General features: G+C 41.7%; 1 protein-coding gene and 1 long non-coding RNA gene across 2 annotated transcripts; both read right to left on the reverse strand.

Moving 5' to 3' along the window:
- Positions 1-494: 494 nt before the first annotated feature.
- On the reverse strand, positions 495-6,198 carry poglut1 (protein O-glucosyltransferase 1; the record flags this gene model as incomplete). The annotated part of the gene is made up of 11 exons (XM_080834920.1): positions 495-665; positions 804-860; positions 1,302-1,469; positions 2,146-2,204; positions 2,537-2,636; positions 3,391-3,450; positions 3,812-3,933; positions 4,313-4,448; positions 4,927-5,070; positions 5,291-5,381; positions 6,081-6,198. The coding sequence occupies 11 exons, from the start codon at positions 6,196-6,198 to the stop codon at positions 509-511; spliced, it is 1,212 nt and encodes a 403-aa protein (XP_080691046.1). The 3' UTR covers positions 495-508.
- Positions 6,199-11,845: 5,647 nt separating this feature from the next.
- Positions 11,846-13,134, reverse strand: LOC308362326. Its single transcript, XR_013968582.1, has 4 exons — positions 12,730-13,134; positions 12,357-12,439; positions 12,179-12,263; positions 11,846-11,938 (listed from the first exon to the last, which is right to left on the reverse strand). It is a non-coding gene; the product is annotated as an uncharacterized lncRNA (long non-coding RNA).
- Between the last annotated feature and the right edge of the window lie 8,905 nt (positions 13,135-22,039).

Genomic DNA, 22,039 nt, shown 5'->3' on the forward strand with positions numbered 1-22,039 from the left:
ACATATTCTTCTATTAAGACTTCTAGTTCATTATTCAAAATCACAAGAACTGTAATATTCTTTTGTTGTCGGAAAAACATTCATGTTCACTTCCTGAAAGGAGAAGTGACGCTCTAGTGCAGGTCGTTGCTGTATACAGACGGCTTCTTCTCAATGGGACCTAAATCTCAGTTACCACAATCTCAATTACTATATGACCTCCTACAAATCTACACAAAGCTTCACTAATGTATTATTTCAATATCTAGATAATAGTAGCAGTACTATTTCAACAAAGCAGACCACCAGAAAAATCACCCAAAAAACAATGTGTTGCTCTAACAGGATGGGTTATTGGATGGGATAAAAAAAAAAAAATTTTGACTGCCTCCGAACCTGCATAAAAAAAATGTGTCGTTTGAAGCTGAGAACAAGATCTGCAACAAAAGCTGCCCTGGTGAAACAGAGAGGAGGAAGAGAGGGTATGAGCAGCCGAACGGACACGAAAAGAATGGAGGGTCCTCGAGGTTCAGAGTTCGGAGTGGCCGGGCCGGTAGGTGATCTGACTGTAGTTGGGTCGTCTGACGGGGCGGTACTGGAGCAACTGGGCCAACTGGGTGAGCAGTTCCTCCCAGTAGCAGGAGACGTCCTTCATCCTCAGGTGATCAAGGATGAAGCGCTCACCTCTAGGAGGAGACAGAGAGGGAGATGAACAGAGTGCTATAGAGATGGCAGAAACCTGCATGGTGTATCTTTATCCTTTTGATAACACTTGAGCTCAGGTTTTCTAAAGCAGGTTTTCTTAAAAAAACATTTGACTTTACCTCTTGGCAATATTCTCAGCCACACCATCATTCTCCTTCACAAACTGCAACAGGTCCCTAGAAGATCAGAGAAAATAACAGCTGACTGAAAGGACATGGGATGGGAATGAGTTGCAGTTGGCTCAGGAGAGAGATCAATCGGTCTGTCAGATTTTACACTTCAGTTTCCTCCCTATATTTGCTGGTGTAAAGGTAAACATCATATGTTGTTGTAGCGACACATTTGACTAGAGAAAAGGTGTTGTAGAAAATTGTATCAGTTTCAGGAAATTAAACATTGATAGCTATAGTGACATGAATCGCTACTTAATACAGATCACAAATTAGTCATAAATATAAAAAGTAATATGTTGCTCTTGGTTGTAGAGTGAAACATTTTTAAATCTACCTGTTGAATTGCCATTGTTGTGCAGAAGTGGTTCAGTGGAATAATCACCTCAGTAACAGCAGCAACAACAACCACAACAGCATGTGTGAGAAGACACCAGAGAGGGTTACCTCACGTCGGACAGGTCCTGCTTGACAGGGATGTAGTGTACCCACGGGTGGAGCTGCGGGTAAAAGAACTCCAACCACTCCTCCCCGACATGGAACACCAGCGAGCCGCACAGGAAGAGGTGCTTCAGCCTGAAGCTGGCGGCCACGCCCCGGAAATTAAAGAGGTACCTGCAAAACCAACACTGTGGCTGAATTCACTTTCTACACACTATAGTAACACTATATGGCAAAGCAGTCCCTACTACATCTATGGTATTTTATATTGATTAGTAGAATTAGAGTTGAGAAAATAGAAGTGTTTAATTTGTTTAATATTTAAGTAACAGTATGGAATTTCTGGAGCCGCCAGGTAGGGGGCTACTTTCTGCTGGACTATTCAGTCACTTATTTGCTGTCTTGCTTTGTCTTGTGTTGCACTTGCTTGATGTTTAACTGTGTTAGGATAGTTGCTGACTTTCTAGTTTGTCATAAACAAAGTAAGCTCATTTCATCAAGATTCGCTTAGTTTAGCTTGTACATTGATGCTAGTAAAAAGTGCTCCTGCGTCGGCTTCTTTGCATCGTCATTTTGATACCTATGTTGGATAGCTTGCCAACAACTTTCCTAACACAGTCAAACATCAAGCAAGTGCAACACAATTCAAAGCAAGACAGCAAATAAGTTACTGAAGTCCAGAAGAAAGTAGCCCCTACCTTGTGGCTCCAGAAACTCCATAGTGTAACTTTAAACAAATATGGATTAAGTCCCATTTATAATTATTATAGTGATAAATAAAATAAAATATAATTGATAAAAGAACAATTCTTCTGGCAGAGAATATTTCTGAATGGACAAGGAGTCTTACTTGTATTCACAATGGTCAACCAGAGAAATCTCTTTCGCAGGTGGTTTTCCAAGAGTATCCTGGGTAAGAACAGAATACAATTTCATTTATTTTCAGGAAAGTCAGGAAAGTGTCAGTACTCGCTGTTCCAGGCGTCCATAGATAAGAAGGGACATAGCATTCAGTTCATTTCCAGATTATACTCTTCAGATAAAACAGAGCTACTTTATCTGAGCTTGAATTTAGCATACCAACCCACATCGTGTTATACGGTGTGAACAACTAAAATATACAAATGAAACATGTTGACAACAATATCTGCATTACTACGTTGACACACATCAATGCAAATTACAGTGATAACATTACCACAGTAACTTTGTATGAATCCCGCAGCCGACTCTCTACTAACCTTCTCTGACCTCCAAGCCTGGTTCTTGGTGTACTCAGCATCTACGAGGTCTGGCTCGCCTCTGGAGAGCAGGATCAGAGGGTCCCGCTCAGAGCTTGTTCTGTGAGAAGGGGGAGAGAATTTCTTTGGTGCTTTATTTGCTGTTTACATCAGGGACAAAGCTTGACTTGCAAAAGTGCCCAAGACAAAGTGGCAGTGATGTTTCAATCAGTCTTCTGCCATGTTAAGAGGACATATTAAACAACAGGATATGGGAAAGAGGACAGATTAAACACAGAGCAAGGGAAAGAGGACAGATTAAACACAGGGCATGGGAAAGAGGACAGATTAATCACAGGACATGGTAAAGAGGACAGATTAAACACAGAACATGGTAAAGAGGACAGATTAAACACAGGACATCGGAAAGAGGACAGATTAAACACAGGGCATGGTAAAGAGGACAGATTAATCACAGGGCATGGTAAAGAGGACAGATTAAACACAGGACAAGGGAAAGAGGACAGATTAAACACAGGGCATGGGAAAGAGGACAGATTAAACACAGGACAAGGGAAAGAGGACAGATTAAACACAGAACAAGGTAAAGAGGACAGATTAATCACAGGGCATGGTAAAGAGGACAGATTAAACACAGGACAAGGGAAAGAGGACAGATTAAACACAGAACAAGGTAAAGAGGACAGATTAATCACAGGGCATGGTAAAGAGGACAGATTAAACACAGGACAAGGGAAAGAGGACAGATTAAACACAGGACAAGGGAAAGAGGACAGATTAATCACAGGGCATGGGAAAGAGGACAGATTAAACACAGGACATGGTAAAGCCAGGGACTGGAGACTCAGACTGACCTAGAGCCTCTGAAGAATCCCCTGGAGTGTTTCTTCCTCCATGGCCATTGTGCTCCTGATCTGAGGGAGCAGAAAGCAACAATGCAGATACGTAACAAAGGGAGGACATTATCAGACACAACACTTTGGTTACACAGGGTTTCTCAAGGACTGAGTGTTTCTCAAGGACTGAGGGTTATCTTAAGGAAGACATTTTGATTTGATAAAAATGTTGATTTCTGAAGTTTGTGGAGAAAAAGTAAAACTACTGACTTGAGGTCATTGTATTTAGGGATAAATGTGTCCCCAGCATTATATTAATTTACACACACACCTGAACAAAATGTGTCTTCATATATGTATTACATGAATTAATGTATAATATCTGTGTATATTTGTTACATATGTTTACATATTTTGTTTAGTTTAGTTGTGGTCTTACTTCTGTAGGTCATCCCTCATGAGATCCCATCGGCCGAGTCCAGTGGGATAGATAGGCCACACAGCTGGCCCTCCCTCCCAGAAGGTCCAAGCAGGGTACATGATGTCCTGGTAGTCTGGTGTCTGCCCAACAAACAGAGCAGAATTTGTTGTTAAAACATTAGGAAAACCTCTTCAGAAAATATAACTTGAATATCACAGCTCTTTCTTTGTTTGTTTGTTTAAACGCCAGTTTACATAAAAAATTGTACAGTGTTAACTTTTTTTTCTGTGCAGTTTGGTGAGTGCATCGGAATGTGTGTGTGTTAAGCATGAGCAAAAGCATAGTGTATGAGTTTAGCCCTCTCAATATCAGTGCTAGCGTAAACAAACAAAGCACAAAATAATCTTAGAGACAAAAAGTATGTTGGTATGTATGTGTGTGTGTGTGTGTGTGTGTGTGTGTGTGTGTGTGTGTGTGTGTGTGTGTGTGTGTGTGAGTGTGTGTGTGTAACTTGTTCACCTTGCTGAAGGACAGCACAGGGAGTGCAGGTTGGGCCCAGTGGGGCACCTGTGGGTAGTCGCGCACATTGATCACCATCTCCATATCAGGTAGCCTGTCAATCACCTGAAGAATGAAGTGCTCGACCCCACTGCATCTAAAATCACAAATGGGTTCCTTAAAGCATTGTCTAGATGTATGCATATGTGCATCATCAGGTAAATTAAATCAATTAAAATATTATCTCTCTCACACACACACACACACACACACACACACACACACACACACACACACACACACACACACACACACACACACACACACACACACACACACACACACACACACACACACACACACACACACACACACACACACACGCACACGCACACACACACACACACACACACATACACACGCACACACACACACACACATACACACTTTAACACCATGCTTTCTCAACATAAGCTGTCCAGAGGAGTGACCACTTAATCTCATTTATTCACAGAGCCCCTTTATTGGATTGCCATGAACTCATTAAGCCAGTAGCAGAGTGGAGCCAGTATACCACAGGCAACCAGCACCATTAATACATGTTACAGTCCAAACACACAGACACACAGACACACCTGGCAGGGAACATGCAGCTCTGTTCTCTGTACAGCTTGTGGTCGACGATCTGGTAGTGCGTACCAACTCCTCGACGAACTGTGTCCATCATTAGAGACTCTGTCACTCCTGAGCCAAATGGCTTCAGGTCTGCCTTTAGGACTCTGTCATTGACATCAACAAAAATACATAACATACACCCAGAGATTTGTAAAAGACGGACACTGAAAGTCTATGTTCCATACTCATGCTTTTGGATTAGCAATCATGACCTTAGCGTGTAATGCTGTGTGATACAGAGGAGAATACACGGACTTATTTGTTGAAGAATTACAAGTACATTTCACCAAAACATCTCTTATGTGTTGGAAAGTCTCTAAGTACCCATGGTGGCAGCTGCAGTTGTGTTGACTGCATGGTGTGTAGTTTCGGACAGCCTCCTCTATCTGGTCTAGATGCTTCTTCCACCGCTTGCCTGCAAATGATACAATCTGTAAATCGGATCTAAGATCAAGCTTGCTTAATTTTCTGTGAGGGGATACATTTTTAAAAATAAATTCGAAATCTGGTCTGTGATCAAAACTCACGGCCATCAAGTGCTCTCCATTTTGTACTGTCTCTCTATTCAAGGAAAGTACGCGTGCTGAATGAAATAAAGGCTAACTTTCAGACGTGGTTTTTCGGAAAGAAAAAAAGATAGGTAGTTGACGTTTAGGACTAGAAATGTGTGGTGTACAGGCTATCCCATGCGGTGAAGCTTGACATCTCATCTCACCACACAGAACTGTTCAAAAAACTTTGTGTACGTACTGCTACCAAGATAGGCATATTGAATCTATCCTTAGTTAAGCAAAAAGCTTAACGCATCCTTAGGTTGCATCAAGGTAGAAAGCTGATCAGTTTGCATATTAGATGTGACACGTGTCTTGTGATTAGCTCTTCCGTCATACTAGTAGAAACACGTAAATAATCGAAAAGTCTTTATCACAAACATAACAGATATAGCCCACTTTGCTCAGTAGTAAACTACCTCCCGCAAACGTTAGCTGGCTAGCCCGCTAACTTTTATTTGTGATGAATGAAAAGTCGTTTACATTGAGACATAACAGCCCCATTGTAGTACTCTTGCATGCAAATAACCATCCAACATGGTTGGTTTTCAAAACGTGCTCACCTTTGTCAGCCAAACTTCTCTCAACTCCATGTAGCAGAAAGCTGACAGTGAACAAGATCAGCAACCGCGGCTCCATTTCTTGTTTATCGTATAGCTGGGTCTGGAAGCACGTCGTCATACGTCTCTGTCGGTCATCTTCTAATTACGCCTTTTTCAGAGTCTGATTCGCTGTCGTGAACAGCACATGGATCTCGGATAAAGCAGAGCCATAGCAATTAGCAAGACCTAGGAATCTTCTCCTATGTGTATCGCTGCGTTCGTTTTTAACTTGACCAGTCTCGGTGTCAGTACAACGCCTGAATCCATGGAAGTAAGGATGTACAAAATTAGTTATACCAGATAATTACTAATGGGGGACGGCCTGGGCTCTGGTAAAACTGCTAGCTGACAGCCCCTATTTATACATCATTGCTGAGATACATTAAACAGGTCAGCCTTGCAGGTCACATAAAGTCAGTGTTTTCTGCTCATCAGCCCACACTAAAGCATAACATGACGGAGTAGAATAAAAGGTTTTCAGTGCCACTGTTGCAGAAATCACATAAAATTGACATATTTCTTAAATATTAAAACTATTTACTAGCACAAGAAAACATATAATCTTTTGTCGTGGTAAAGGAGACTCTATAAACTAAGCATCCTACCCAGATGCTAAGCCCACACCACCATTGAAAATTCATCCAGCTAAAAGTATGCATCCTTAGATGTCTGGCTGTTTCAGCTAAGACACAAGCTGGTTATCAGACGTTTCACCAGCTATAGGGTCTGATGGCAATGACCACTGGGTTTTCTTAGATATGAGTGCATGTCAGCAGTAGATTCTATCACACCGTCTGAGCACATAAATGCAGGCGGTAAATGCAGCATTAACTAGCTAGAGCTGATTCTGATTCTACTGAAAGTGCTCTTAGCGCTCAAGCTTTTTCTCCCAGCTCTGCAGGGCCATCATGTTCTAACCGTAACTCTACAGTGGTGTCTTATATAATCAGACGGGGACAACACACTCCCTCCCACTTCTGCAAATGTCTCACTCTCTCCTGACCCAGAGGAGTTAGTGTGCTTGCCCGAAGGGAAGCACAGTATTGTTGTTGTCAAGTTTTCTTTATTTATTCTCCCCGATCCGGTGGAACCTGCTATGACTTTTCGTGGCGGTACTCCTTGCCACTCCTTTTTTATTCCTCTTTTTCCATCACCTTTTTTCTCCATAGACTTGCATGGCAGAACTCTGTGGATTATGACATCATAATGGGGTCATTAAAACTAGCTTGCACCTGTGCTTCACTGACACAGAGCAAGCACACTCTCGCAGTTCGTTCACGAAACGCATTCTAGTTACATCTGTTGTCAGGCAAGGCAACTCATGTCCCAGGCTATCTCAATCTGGGGGCAGATCTTCTCTCCAGCAGGAGTCCTCTTGTGGGAGGGTGGCTACTTTACCCCCAGGTGGGGACGCAGACTTGGGATCAGTTTGGCTGGGCCAACATTGATCCCTTCGCATTAAAAAAGTGAGGGCGCTACATACATACATTTCACGAGCCCAAGAGTTCCAGTCATGTGACCAGCTCTTTGTCTGTTTTGCTGATCCAGCTCGTGGCAGGCTGCTGTCTAAACAGTGGTTCTGCCAACGGATTTTGGAGGCTATCTCCCTGGCTTATAACAGCAAGGGCGTGCCTCTGCCTGAGGGTGTGCGTGCTCATTCCACAAGGGGCGTGGGGTGGCAGTATCCTGGGCATAGTTCAAGGGTGTGTCAGTGGAGGAAGTGTGCTCTGCCACATCCTCTTACACCTTTGTGAGTATCCTGCCATGTCTATGTGCACTTCTACCTCCTCCTCCTCCATCCTCTCACACCTTTGTGAGTATCCTGCCATGTCTATGTGCACTTCTACCTCCTCCTCCATCCTCTCACACCTTTGTGAGTATCCTGCCATGTCTATGTGCACTTCTACCTCCTCCTCCTCCATCCTCTCACACCTTTGTGAGTATCCTGCCATGTCTATGTGCACTTCATCCTCCTCCTCCATCCTTTCTACTGAATCGGTAGGGTGTAGATGTTCTGTTCAGCCTCATTTGCGTGGCCCGTGATTAAAGGATTCATATTTTCTGTGTTGTACCAGGTGAATTCACTGAAACAGAATGAAAAGGCTATGCATACAACCACTGTCCCCATGAAGGAGAGGAAAGAGGTACAACACTAGTTTGCCTCACACAGCAGCAGCTAGTGCTCGGTGAAGAGGCCGCATATCATCTGCTTTTTAGAGGTGTGACTAGAGGTGGCTTCTGCCAGACATGTGAGGGCTTGGATCCCATAATATCTGTGTTGTATCTTGTTCTTCATGGAACAGTGGTAATATGCCAACTGCTGAACAATTTATGTTGAGCTGCAACGCACATGCCACCCAGCCAGTGTGCATAAGGCCATAGACTGCTATTTGCAAAGAAGCTAAATTGTAAAGACTATCAACACATGTCTTACACTTTGGTTTGGGATATTCTCTGCATTTTTCAGTGCAAGCAGCATGCAAGACCATTAATTCTACAAAAAAACATTTAATGTTGTGTTTCCTAACAGCTCATCTGCTGAGGTTTTCTAATGTTATGTTTCCTAACAGCTCATCTGCTGAGGTTTTCTTATGTTATGTTTCCTAACAGCTCATCTGCTGAGGTTTTCTTATGTTATGTTTCCTAACAGCTCATCTGCTGAGGTTTTCTTATGTTATGTTTCCTAACAGCTCATCTGCTGAGGTTTTCTTATGTTATGTTTCCTAACAGCTCATCTGCTGAGGTTTTCTTATGTTATGTTTCCTAACAGCTCATCTGCTGAGGTTTTCTTATGTTATGTTTCCTAACAGCTCATCTGCTGAGGTTTTCTTATGTTATGTTTCCTAACAGCTCATCTGCTGAGGTTTTCTTATGTTATGTTTCCTAACGGCTCATCTGCTGAGGTTTTCTTTACTTTTCCGTTTCTCTTCTCTGCTGTCTGACCACTGATGGTTTGAGTCACACCAATTTTCTCACACACACACACTGAGTCACACACACACGCACACACACTCACATACAATCACACACACACACACACACACTCACATACAAACACACACTCACATACAAACACACACACACACACACTCACTCACTGCTCTGTGTGTGTTAGGTGATGTCAGGCTGGTGCAGCAGAGCTTCCTAGGCTGTCTGAGGGACGTGCTGGTGAAGAGGACGGAGAGCGCTCAGGACCTGAAGCCAATACCAAACCATCCATAGCCTCCCCAAACACACCTGCACCCACCAGCTGCTACGAACCCCATATTAGCCAATCTGTTATCAATCTTAACCTGCCACAAGAAATGTTCAACTTCAACCCCATATTAGCCAATCTTTAACAGAGGCTCTCACTGTGTGGAGTGGACCAAGAACAAATTGACTTGTTGCCGTGTGTTAGAACATCATGTGGCCAAGCGGACATGCAGTGACATCATGGAAAAAGGTCTCGTCAGTGGTAGGTAATGATTGTGTAGAAGGCAGCACTGTCTGTTGCCTTTAATCATTATTCAAGTTTGTAAAGTTAGTAATTACAGTGGAGTTTTATGTAGGTCTGTCTGGGTATTTGATAAGACACTGGACTTGTGTGAGGCAGTGTATTTGAGTCTCAGAGTGAGAGGTTTGCAGACCATATAAATAGTATTTACAGAAATTAGACATGAAATATTATAAATAAGAGTACCGGTACCTGCCCATTTATAATCTTCTTTACAGTAGGGTCATCATTCATCTACACAACTTTGTCCTGCAACCTCTAGCAGTCACTTCAGCAGCTACAATGAAGGGTTCAGCAATGCCCTCTACAGGACGTTTTTGGAACAACAAAATCCTGAATCACTTCTCTAAAAACACAATCATACCCATATCACAGAACAACACACCCGATGAATGTGTCTCCTCTTCCCAAATACATATTCCACATAAATGTTGGTGATTCCAGGTACAGAATATACATACACCTCAAAGACAAAGATGAGCCGCAGTTCTGCACTGAATAAATAAGAAATATTTAGATAATGCTAAGATGAAAAAGAAATATTTGTAAGTCTTTTAGTAAAAAAAAAAATCAAAATAAGACCATCAGCACCTGACAACATGGATGAAGTGTTCCCACATGATCACATCAAAAAGGTTATTAATATCGCACACATTTTCCCTCCAGTATACAATCAGTGGCAGTGCGAGTCAAAAAAAAGTCTAAGGGAGTAATACAGGCCTGACTCAGGTATGGTAGAATTCTCCCCAGGTGAGTTACACTGAGACTGACCCACTTATCTGATCCCTGGATAGGACATGAAGGTGAAGCAATACTCCAGAAACTATGAACTATGAAATGTAAATAAGTAACCACAGATCCATGTTTATTCAAATCTACAATACTATTCTGTCTCTACACCTGAACTTCACAGCACACACATTTCAACACATCACACCTGAGCCTAGGGGTGGGTGATATGGCCCAAATCTTCTTTCCCGGTATATGTAATTTTATATCACGGTACGTATATACCACGGTTTATTAAACGGCTCTTCAGAATTTTCTAAAAAGTTCAGTTGATCTGAATGGGCCACCACAAAGTTTGCAGGTCTGTAATTTCTTTATATTCACCGATACGAAAAAGTAATGACCGCTGTCATTGGAAAGGGGTTTTGTGCTTCTAATGCACATCTTTCATATCATTCCGCAAGTCAGCCAGGAATGGTTTGCTACGCAACACCTGAAACTATAAAATTAAATTTCTCTGAAAAAACTAAATCTTTAAAGCGGTATTTTGGAGGAATGTCTTCTATCGTTATGGCAAGTAACCGTATAATAGCGGGATAGTGTATAGTGAAGCGGCAACATGCAACTAATGTGGGAAATTATTTTAAAAAAGGAGTCGTCAGCGGTTGAAACGATATTGCCAAATCTCTACCGGTAGACACATTTCTACCGTTGCATATTGCCCAACCGAAACTGAGCCTTACCCCAATGTTAATATGTTTTTACGAACTGAATTGAGCTAGCCTTCTCTTCAGACAAGCATGTTTATGTCGGCTGAAGTTGCTTGGAGCATTGAATTTCTTCAGACAGAATTTGCAAGTGTATGGTTTGAGTCCTGTGTGGATGTTCTGGTGCACCTTGAGGTTCTCGAGTCGAGAAAACCTCTTGCCGCACTGGTTGCACTGATGTGGTGAATACCCTGAGTGAATCTTCTGGTGAGATTTCAGGGTCTGCTCAGACAGGAGTCTCTTCCCACATAACAGGCAGGTGAATCTCTTCTCCTGCTCCGCTGTGATAGTCAAAGGCATGTTCAGTGGATTCCCAGAACCATTAGCCCTCATGTCTAAGGATACAGCACCTGAGGCACACATGTTGAACACACTCACAGGTGCAGATTGTTTCCTGCGTACAGGCCACTGCTTTTGCAGATACGACTGATTCCTTGGTGAAGGTACTGTCCAGTGTGTGAGGTGTGTATTCCCAAGTTCCACTTCCTCTGTGTGTACCTCTTCTTGCCCATCTCTACTACAGTCTCTGTGTTGCATGGGATTGAGTTGAGGTGCAGGGTATACACCTGCTGCCATATCACTGTTCCATGTGCTCAGCTTCTGCTGTTCTTGGTAATAATCTATACTTTCATGCCCTCCATTTTCAACTACTTTGCCCTTGTTTACAGGACTGGAATGGCCATTCTCCGATTCAACCTTTAGGTCACAGTTGCCGTCACGGTAAATAAATGTCTCAGGAGAAGCCCATTCTGGTCCTGTCTGGGGGGACAGCAGTGAGCTCAAATCCAGATTAGAATCAGGCAGGTGGATGTCTGAACCAGCCATTCCTGTAAAGGAGGAATTAGGATAGCATTACAAAAAATGTATGTCAATTAAAGGAAGAAACAAGGACTTGCTTTTCTCACTTAATTACCGCTTCAATCCCATAACAAGCAGGCAATGTTACTCATTACAATTTGTTATTTACTTGTCAATGTCTCTACTTGTTTGGTTCTTGAATGAAACTATGTGGTGGCAGTAATTCTCAATGAGAGTTGACTGTAGGATGAGACAGAGAGATTCTTTACCCTCCTGTCCATTCTGCTCTTCTCTCTGAAGTTCAGACTCTTCCACAACTTCCTGTTTGACAGACACGAAGTCCATCTTTGTACCCTGAGGAGGGAAGCACAAGATCAAGCTAACTTTGTGTTGAGGGGGTGGGGATCCTTTAAAAATATTCAGAGTGTTTGTGTTCTTATGCCATACCATTACTTTACTAGCATGTTTGGGTTGTTCATTGCTAGTACCGACGTCCCACTGGCAGCACTGTGGTATGGTGTGATGACTTCCTGATAACAAGAACAATAAATTATGACGATGTGTAAAGTATATCAAAACTTAATTTATCTTGTAGCCTTACATTCTGTATTTGCTGCTGTCATACTGTCTATAAAGTAGCCAAGGGTTTCATTCCTAGATTACAAAAATACAGGTCTAGGTATTCAATTCAAATATTTAGTGCGACAAAGAATACAAAACACAACAACCACTTTTTAATGAAATAGGCCTAATAGCTTTAAGAATTGCAATGAGATTATTTGCATCCTGGGTTGGTAGGATAGGTGATCATTTGATTTACCTACGTCTCCATTTGTATCCCTTTCAATTTCTCCTCGACTGCTACCTCTCTGAAGATCCTCGTCTCTGGTAGTAAACCTCTGGACATTCTCATAAGAACGGTTAAGCTGTGGTGTTGAGTGTGTTCTCTTTTCGACGTCCTTAGAATGCTTGCATCTTGCGCATTCCGCACGTAAAGTAGCAAATTCATTATCAAATACCTCGCAGATTTCCGTCACTGCTGCTGCCAACAACTCCTCCAAAACAGAAGAAATTTTACCCCTTAAGTGTGGGTTAGACGCCTTAATCATTGTGTGCAACATATGCATTCGGGTAAATAAGACTGCCTAATGTTATTGCTGGAATTATTTTATTATTATTATTTCCTCCTGACCTGAGGTACACTAAAAGCACAACCTATGTCTATGACCGCAATACATGAAAACACAATCTACGAGCTAACCCAGTGGTTACTTTGAGCTACGTAAAGCTAATCCGGTGAACTAATTCAGCAAACATGGCGGACTCGGAACTGGCTTCATCCAAATCACGTGACTTTACAACTAAATGTGATTGGTTGGCGTGTTAACTGACAATGATTGTGTCTATTCCACACATATTGAATCCCAGATATTAGCAAAAAAGTTTTTATTTTTTTATGCAGTGAAACAAGCAAAACATCATGATAGATTATGAAAACCACACCAAATAAATTACCATATGGCACTCTGTAAAAGTTTACGTAGGCCTACAGTTACGTACTCCCATTCCCTCTCATGGCAAAACTGTTCCTTGTCCCACCTTAGTTCTACCAGAGGGACTGGCATAACCCTAGGACTAAAGTGGACCAAGGAACTGTTTTGCCATGAGAGAGAATGTGATTAGCTAACTGTACATAACCTTTTACAGAACGGTAGAGTGGCATTTGGTCATATAGTTGGTCTGGGTTATGATATTTGTGATACAATTGATGTTTAAAATGTATGTCAGAATGTGTTTTCTTTTTTCCGGCTTTATCTGATGCAAATTGCTATGAAATGTGTCAAACTGAAAGTACTGAATGAGTTATGTCCTTAGGCTATATTCCTGAAGATATGATGTGAAGGAAAGGTCTTTGGTTTGATACATTCTATGAGTTTTCAGGGTATACAATACATTCTGTCAATGAAAGCAAAGGCTGCTGTTGTTGGCTTTAGTGTAAAAAGTCCAAGTCTACAAAAGTTTGTTTCAGTGGACAGAACACATTCTGTAACCTGCCGAGTCACAGAATGCATCGGACCAAAAGCATTTTGTGCACATCAGTAATATAGCTTATGGAAATAATTTATTTTGTAATAATATCTAGAAAAGTTCAAGCAGCCTTTGCTGGCTTAGCCTCTCTATACAATGGAGTTACACTTGGTGCCCCATACAAAAGTGTAGAGACTTTCTAACTCATGACTGAACAAATATAGTGTTCAATGACATGATAATTTCTGCAAGTTACAGAAAAGGTTATCAACTCACTGTTACTGTAATTGGTTACATTTTTACTCTCTGTTACAACCGATTTTTGTGTTTTTTTTTTTTTTTTATATAAATATGTAATATGTTCAACATACACAATCAATATTATTCCCACCTTGATAACCATTCCAGATAATTATATATTTTGTGACAGGCTTGGCTTTGGAAAAGGTATTGGTTAATGTATTATTTTATGTGTATACCACTATCCATACATCTTTGGAAACTATAGAAACTATCCAAGAAACACCATGAATTTGAATTTACAGAGCATACAATAGAACACAGACAATAAGAAAGAAAAACAGAAAAGAAAGACAGGAAACAAAACAAAGAAAATAACATTAAAAACATACAACTTGTGGGATAGTACATTGGTAGATAAAAATGACAAATTCTTAGTATGTGCCTTGTAAACATAGATAAAGTGTCCACTTTTGCCACTTCTTTATTACAGGCAAGTCTTGCCTCAACTCTAGCATATGAGTTAACCTCTCCATTGTGTAAAGTTCTTTTATGGTGTCCATCCACTGATTCTGGGAAGGAGAATCAGATTTATACCAGTTCTGAGTTATTGTTTTCCTAGCTGCTCTTAGGAGTATCTTGGTCAAGTACCGATCCTCTGGTAGTATATCAGCTGAAATGTGGCCCAAGTACAAGATGGTACATGACAGAGGTATTCCAAACCCTAGTACAGTAATAAGTACAGCATGTACCCTTTCCCAAAAACACTTAACCCCCCCCCCCCCCCCCCCCTCAGCTCCAAAAAATGTGTGTGTGATTGGCGTTCAGTGAACCACATTGTCGCCAACGAGGCTGGTGTGATATGGATTTCTTAGTCTGGATCTTAGGTGTAATAAAAACTCTAATCAAATTTTTCCAATTGAATACCCTCCACAGGTGAGACCTGGGGCAGCTGTGGCCTACTGGTTAGGCTGGTTCGATCCCCGACCAGTAGAGGCTGAGGTGCCCTTGAGCAAGGCTCCTAACCCCGATCACTGCTCCCCGGGCGCCGCTGAAGGCAGCTCACTGCTCCGGGTTAGTGTGCTTCACTGTGTGCTTCACTACCCTGGATGGGTAAAATGCAGAGACTAAATTCAGAGTTTGTGTGTGTCACTATCTCTGCCGTTAAAACAGTCACTAGGGCTCCATTTCCATTTTTTTTCCATGTTGGGTTTCACACACCTTAAACCATTCCCCCAGAGATCTCCACCTGTAACTCGTCCTCCCACTTTGATTTGACATACAATGTTGACTTGCCTCTACATTCAACAATACTCTCATAAAATCTTGATATTACTCTAGCACAATTACTATAAGGCTTATATGCACTCAACATGACATTTATTACAGAATTAGTTTCTTGCGTATTTTCAGTCTTCACTTCTTTATTGTAATAATCTCTAAATTGTATATCTAAATAGAAGGGTAAATTTGTCTTTTAATATTTGGAAACTAGCTCCTTATTTTCAATTACTGCACCTATTGCCGTAATACCCCTTGTTGTCCAATGCTTAAATGTATCGTCATTATCTCCTGGTTTAAATTGTGTGTCAAAGGCTATCCACCTTGTGCCTTCTGGTCTTTCCCTAGCTTAGATTGTCTAATAAAGTTAAACCAGAACTCCAATGTACTCAAAGTTATCGAGTCTATTTTACTTTTAAGGATAGGAGGAAGCCCTTTTTCACCCAAGACAGATCTTATTTGATAATCTTCTACATTGGTCTCAATTTCCTTCCATCTAGATACAGTATATCATCACACCAGCAAAACAGGGGTCAAAATTGAGCTGCATAAAAATAATCCTTTAAATTATGAAGCACCATTCCACCTTTATGCTTGGCTAATTGAAGTGTTGTGTATCTTATCCTAGGTTTCTTTCTATCCCAAACAAACCTAGAAATAATTTTATCCCAGGCTAAAAATTGACTCTGTGGGATATCTACTGGTAAAGCCTGAAATAGATACAGTACTCTTGGTAAGATATTCATCTTAATTACGTTAATAGATACAGTACTCTTGGTAAGATATTCATCTTAATTACGTTAATAGATACAGTACTCTTGGTAAGATATTCATCTTAATTACGTTAATAGATACAGTACTCTTGGTAAGATATTCATCTTAATTACGTTAATTCTATCGCCAAACTCTAGTGGGTATATGGACCACCTCTCGATGTCATTTTTAATGTCTTGGATAATCGGGTTGTAGTTTGACTTATATAATTCACTTAGGTCTTTTAAAATGTTCACCCCTGAATACTTCAATGATGTCATGTCCCACTTCAATGTATATCTATATTTGATTTCCTCTGAAGGGATATAATTAAATGTTAGCAATTGTGTCTTTGCCATGTTTAGTTATAGCCTGCATAATAGCCCAAATCTTCTTGGACTCTCATCAATGTGGGTAGTGAGGTTTCAGGTTCCGTCAAATAAACCATAACATCATCCGCAAATAGACCAATCAAATGGTACTTATGACCTATTTTAACACCTTGTAGCTCTTCATGCTGACAAATTGCCTGGGCCAGGTGTTCAATATAAAGAGCGAATAACGCTAGGCTCACACAGCAGCCTTGCCTCGTACCTCTTTCCAGTGTGATGGTTGAGGTAAGCAACCCATTAATCTTGATCCTATAGCTGTTGGTTGCTGGTACAATGTTTTAATACACTTAACTGACTGCTTATTAAAGCCAAATCCCAAAAGATTTGGTAGAGAAATTCCATTGACTTTATCAAAGGCTTTTTCTGCATCAAGGCTTAGTAAGACAGTGGATTTATTCTCCTTTTGTATATTACACCACCACTCCACTCCATGTCTCTCTGACTGTCATCACGTTGGTCTCCACAGCCTTTGGGCCTCACTGAATGTGATGACTGATGAGTCTCTTTCTTTCCTTCTCCTGTTGTAGAAACAAAGCCTCCACACAAGCCTTGGGCATTCTCAAACCCTTGTGCTTCTATCTTAGCCCCTCTTTCACTGTCATGTCCTCTACCGTCCTCCATTTGTAGTCTGTGATTGGAGCAGCACTTTCCCCCAGTAAACAGACTCTTCTTCTGCAGTTAAATAATCTTAAGCGCATATAGGCCTGCAACGCGCTTAGTTTCTTAACATGTCAAATGGTCCTGAAGTCATTATGTGATTTTCTAACAAGTGAATTTATTTGGTGCATAATTGAGTGGTTGGTACCCAGATCATTTATCAGTTCACTTTCTTTGGATTATACAACTCAAAAGTGAAGTTAATATAACAAATTACGAGTATTCTCAGGAATATGCAGAAATACATTTATTTTGTACACCTCACTCCTTTCTGTAGAGCATGCTACTCTATAGTCTTTCCACTAGGTGTCACTGCAATGAAGTGCAGTTCAGTTGAACCCTTTTACAAATCATGGTTAAACAAGAACTCTGCTGTCAAACACCTGCAAAAGTAAATAGGTTGGTGCTGGCAGTGCAAAGCCAATCTGTGTATGTGCGTGTGTGTGTGTGTTTGTCTTGATGAGTGTGTGTGCTTTACACAGCCACCTTGTGTGTTGCTACTAGCACCTGTTGGTCCCACTTACCAGCGCTGATAGCCACCTTCCTCAAGTAGAGCCAGTCCTGGAGGTTACTTTGTGAGGCAGCTCTAACCTTGGTTGCCATGGCGGCGGCAACCCCTATAGTAGAGGTTGTTGACCCACAGCATCCCAAGGTCAGGGCTTGTGCCTTGTTTGCCCCCAAGTACACTTAGTTGTCATATCTTGACGTGACTCTATTTCTGATTTGATTGGTGTAAAGACAACGCCTACTGCAATTTTATGCATATTTTCATTAGAAACATTTGTGGGCTTCCTCTTCACTCAGTAGGTTTTATTTCCCAATTCACACTACAGTAGAGCAGTACAACACTCAACAGTGATTGGCACACAAATTAAACATGAAATGTATGTTCAAGCCTCCCCCACTGTCAAGTATGACTTTGAAAGGCTTTCTTGTCACAGTGTCAGTCACAGTTAGAAAAAAAGAAGATTGCCTACATCAACAAAATAGGAATTTGATGACATGAGATGTTGTTCATGTGTTAATAGTTATAGAGATTTCCACGTCTCAAGTCATTTCATTCTGAGAATGTCTAGCTTCCACTAGGAGTTGCCTATGCCTTTTATTCCTTCACCAACTTGAATCACCTGTTCTTCGCCAAACTGAATTGATGGAGAGAGTAGGTGATCCACTCGACGAGCTTCTAGAGAGGGAGAAGCTACTGGACTCCCTCAACGCCTCCAGATGGACACCCTTGGATAGGTGGATAGAATCGGTGTTATAATCAAAAAAGAGTCAATTGGTATATCTGTTCATATTTAAAGACTTCACCATTGCCTTTTACTAATACATATACACAGTTGTACCCTTTAGTAGAAAAATCACTTTATGTGGCAGATAAAAGAGATACAAGCTTGACTACACAACTGTTACTTTTCTTTTGCACACTGACTCATACACTTTCTGTAAAACTTTGGTTAATATGTTTTTTGAGAGATAGAGGCATACAGGCAAAGCACAACGGTTGATCCATTAATCAGGGCGGTAACTAGGAAGTCATACCTTGAAGTCCTGTGGACCCTCTACTGTTCCCAGTAGAACAAGGGGAAGTCTGTGGGGGAAGGAAAGACGTGAATAGAGCAATACTGACAGCCTGGACATTAAAACACATTTATGCGTGCCGTTACTCTGCTTCTCACCTTTGCTCAGGGTCCAGGAAAACATTACACAACACTTATATTGTGTGCCCAGCAGGATTTGAGCTGCCGTACAACAAAAATGGGCTACCATAATCATGCCCTTAGATGCTGATGAAAGAAATGGCAAAACTACAATCAGTAATGTTTATTATGGCACTTGCTACACTGAGGTAGTTAAAACCTTTTAAAGATAATATAGTGCATTAGGACAAGCAAGGATGTATTAGTAACTGCTCATTTTACCCAAGCTGTCCCCCATCTTTCTAATGCTTTTGATCTGTAGATCTCTTGGATAAGACTTTGCTGACAAAATCATGGCCAGATGAGCATGCCAGTTGATAAAAGTTTCACCACAATGCTGGAAGAGATGCGGTTTCAAATGAAAAACTTACACATAAACACACATCCATCTCAAACAGGGAATACATACCTTGGCAACATCTGGAACTCTTCCATTGTTCGGTACAGGGTCTTGAGAGGATCAGCCCCCTCCATTGAATTGGCAAGTGAAGTACTGGAATACAATGCCTAATTATGACAGAATTTGTAATAATAAATGATTATATAAAGTTACAATTGTATGAACAGTTATGTGAAGCCAATGTGTTCCAAAAAGGAATCCTTTTCTCACCTGGTTATAACCCCATCCAGTGCTGCACTGACCACCTTGCTTGCCAGCAGAAAGGCATGGCCCCACAGCCCCACTGTGTGGAGTGATCCAGTGCCTCCTGTCAAGAATCACGGATACACACATTTTCAACCATCCATTGACAGCTTACATGTACTACACAATCAACATAACATGTTAATTAGCAAATACATCAAATGTATTAAAAATGTATGTTATATAATATGTAATAATTAGAAGAAACTTTACCTTTGTCTTTCCAATAATGAGCAATTCTGTGATGTTATCTGTGGCACTTAAATCATCAGGTGTTGAATTTGAGATGTCCTTCAGACCAGGGGTCTCCTTAGTCCTTAGCTTTGGTTTGATGTTACTAATATCTTTGGTGCGATGTCATATATGTCTACTAGATCATAGACTGTAGTTTCTCCCTCCTGTCTAAGCCTTGCTGTCTCCTGACAGGTCAGGTGGGTCAGGCCAGGTGAACACATTCGTCCCATTCAGCCGTTTCATGCACCTAACTTTAACCTCATCGCCGACCACCTGAATGATCTGCCCCACAAGAGGTTCACCCTCATATCTGACCTCTGTGTTCAACTTGCAGCCAAAAAAAGCAAAAATCTATATGGATGCAGAGTTCATCTTGACGCAGAGTTTCTTTTAACTCTCTCAATAATTTTGCTTAATGGAGCCAGTTGAACTGATGCCGAGTCCAGCTGCTTGTTCAAAAGAACAAGAAGGTCTGCAGTTTTTGCCTTCCTCTCTTGTGACGATTCTTTCCCACTGCTCCCCATGTGAGAATTCGGTCATCCAGAGGCCCCTTAAATTCTACCTGATTATAACAGCATTTTGCACACATGCGAAACATGCCTTGTTTCCTGGAAGGATGACATGCAATTAGCTCCAGAAGTTCTGAAATACTGTTTGTCAGTAAAATGCCTCCAGAGCCTTCAGGAAAATGGACCGCCATTGCGTCTTCAGGATCCCGAAGGACCTCTCCACAACTCACCTCGCTTTTGACAGGCAGCAGTTGTAGCGAGCTTGAAGGTGGTTGCGGACTGGCTGCCTGAAGGGGGTCATGAGGCAGATGGGTTGGGACAGGCAGGGGTAGCCACCATCCCCAAGGATACAGTAGCTTGGTGGAGGGTAGGACTGCTTGTAGTACATGGGGCTGTTCCTCAGGACCCTGGAATCGTGCATTTACCCTGTGTACCCCACAAACACATCCAGAAATGTGCATGTGTCGTCACAGATGGCCTGCAGCTGGATGGAGTGGAACAGCTTCCTGTTAAAATAACAGGCAGCATCCTCTGCTGGGGGCTTCACCCTGACATGGCAGCCATCAATAGCCCCCACCACTCTGCTGAAGGCTGCTGATCCAGCTAGACGGGCGAAGCGGGCACCCAGGGGTGGGAGTTCCTCTTCAGGTGGATGTTGGACCACTGTGTAGAGGAGCGCAGCCATCTTCGCACTCACCCTGTGCACTGCCCGGTGAACGGAGGGCCAGGGCAGGATACCCGATAAGAGGGGGCGCCTGCAAAGAAAAAACAAAGGGGAGATCTTGGGACCCCAACCGTGGTCACACTCAGTGCCCAGCACAGCAATGAGGGCATTGAAGGACTCCCTGGAGAGCCTGAAGTCAACCCTCAGGTCACTGTGGCCGTCAAAGTACAATGCCAGCAGTGGCATTGAGAGATTGATTTGGCAGTGCCGCCTGGGGCTGGGTGGCTGCTGTAGAGTGTGTGGGGACTGGGGAGGGGGAGGGAAGATTACATTAATATTAATATGTAAGTCATTTAATCAATACAATTTTGTATCATGGAGGTTTTGTAGTCTTGTATTGCCTTTTCTGATGTATATTAGAATTGATGCCTGTTTGATGCATGTTTGTAACAACAATTAATATGCCTGTGTGTTGTGTTCCATTGCTAATTGATTCCTGTATCAGGGTAAACTTTACTACAACAGAGATGTGAATAAAAGTAGTCAGTCAAGGAAGGCCTATTACTGTGTGCAGATTTGTGGCCGTCACTTCCGCCAAGTGGTTAACGTAATAATCCTCAGCAGAAATAAAGATTAATTAATTTATTGCTACTTTTTATTTGGGAACAATTTGTTAAAGCAACAATTTGATACTTTTGAGGTATGGTTTTATAGGCAACTAGTTTTGGTACCACCCTCAAATTCATTTTGATAGCATATTGTCATGTGAAGGACAAACAAACACCTGTGTCTTTCCCACTAGCCATCCAGGATATGCACTATGTAGTTCTGTGTTCTGGGCTTGAACACCCTGCTAAAATGGAAGAAACGCTTTGGCATGATGTTGCCAGCTATACAGCCAAAAGACACCATTTAGTGTGTTGGCAAGCTTCTATCAGTAGGTAGTTAGCTTCGTTAGTTTTGGAACAGAATTACTAATTGTTGCTTTACAAGAAAAATGTGGGCACTCTTTGTGAATACTGAGGTCAT

This window comes from Sprattus sprattus (assembly GCF_963457725.1).
Source record: "Sprattus sprattus genome assembly, chromosome: 3".
NCBI classification, from domain to species: Eukaryota; Metazoa; Chordata; class Actinopteri; order Clupeiformes; family Clupeidae; genus Sprattus; species Sprattus sprattus.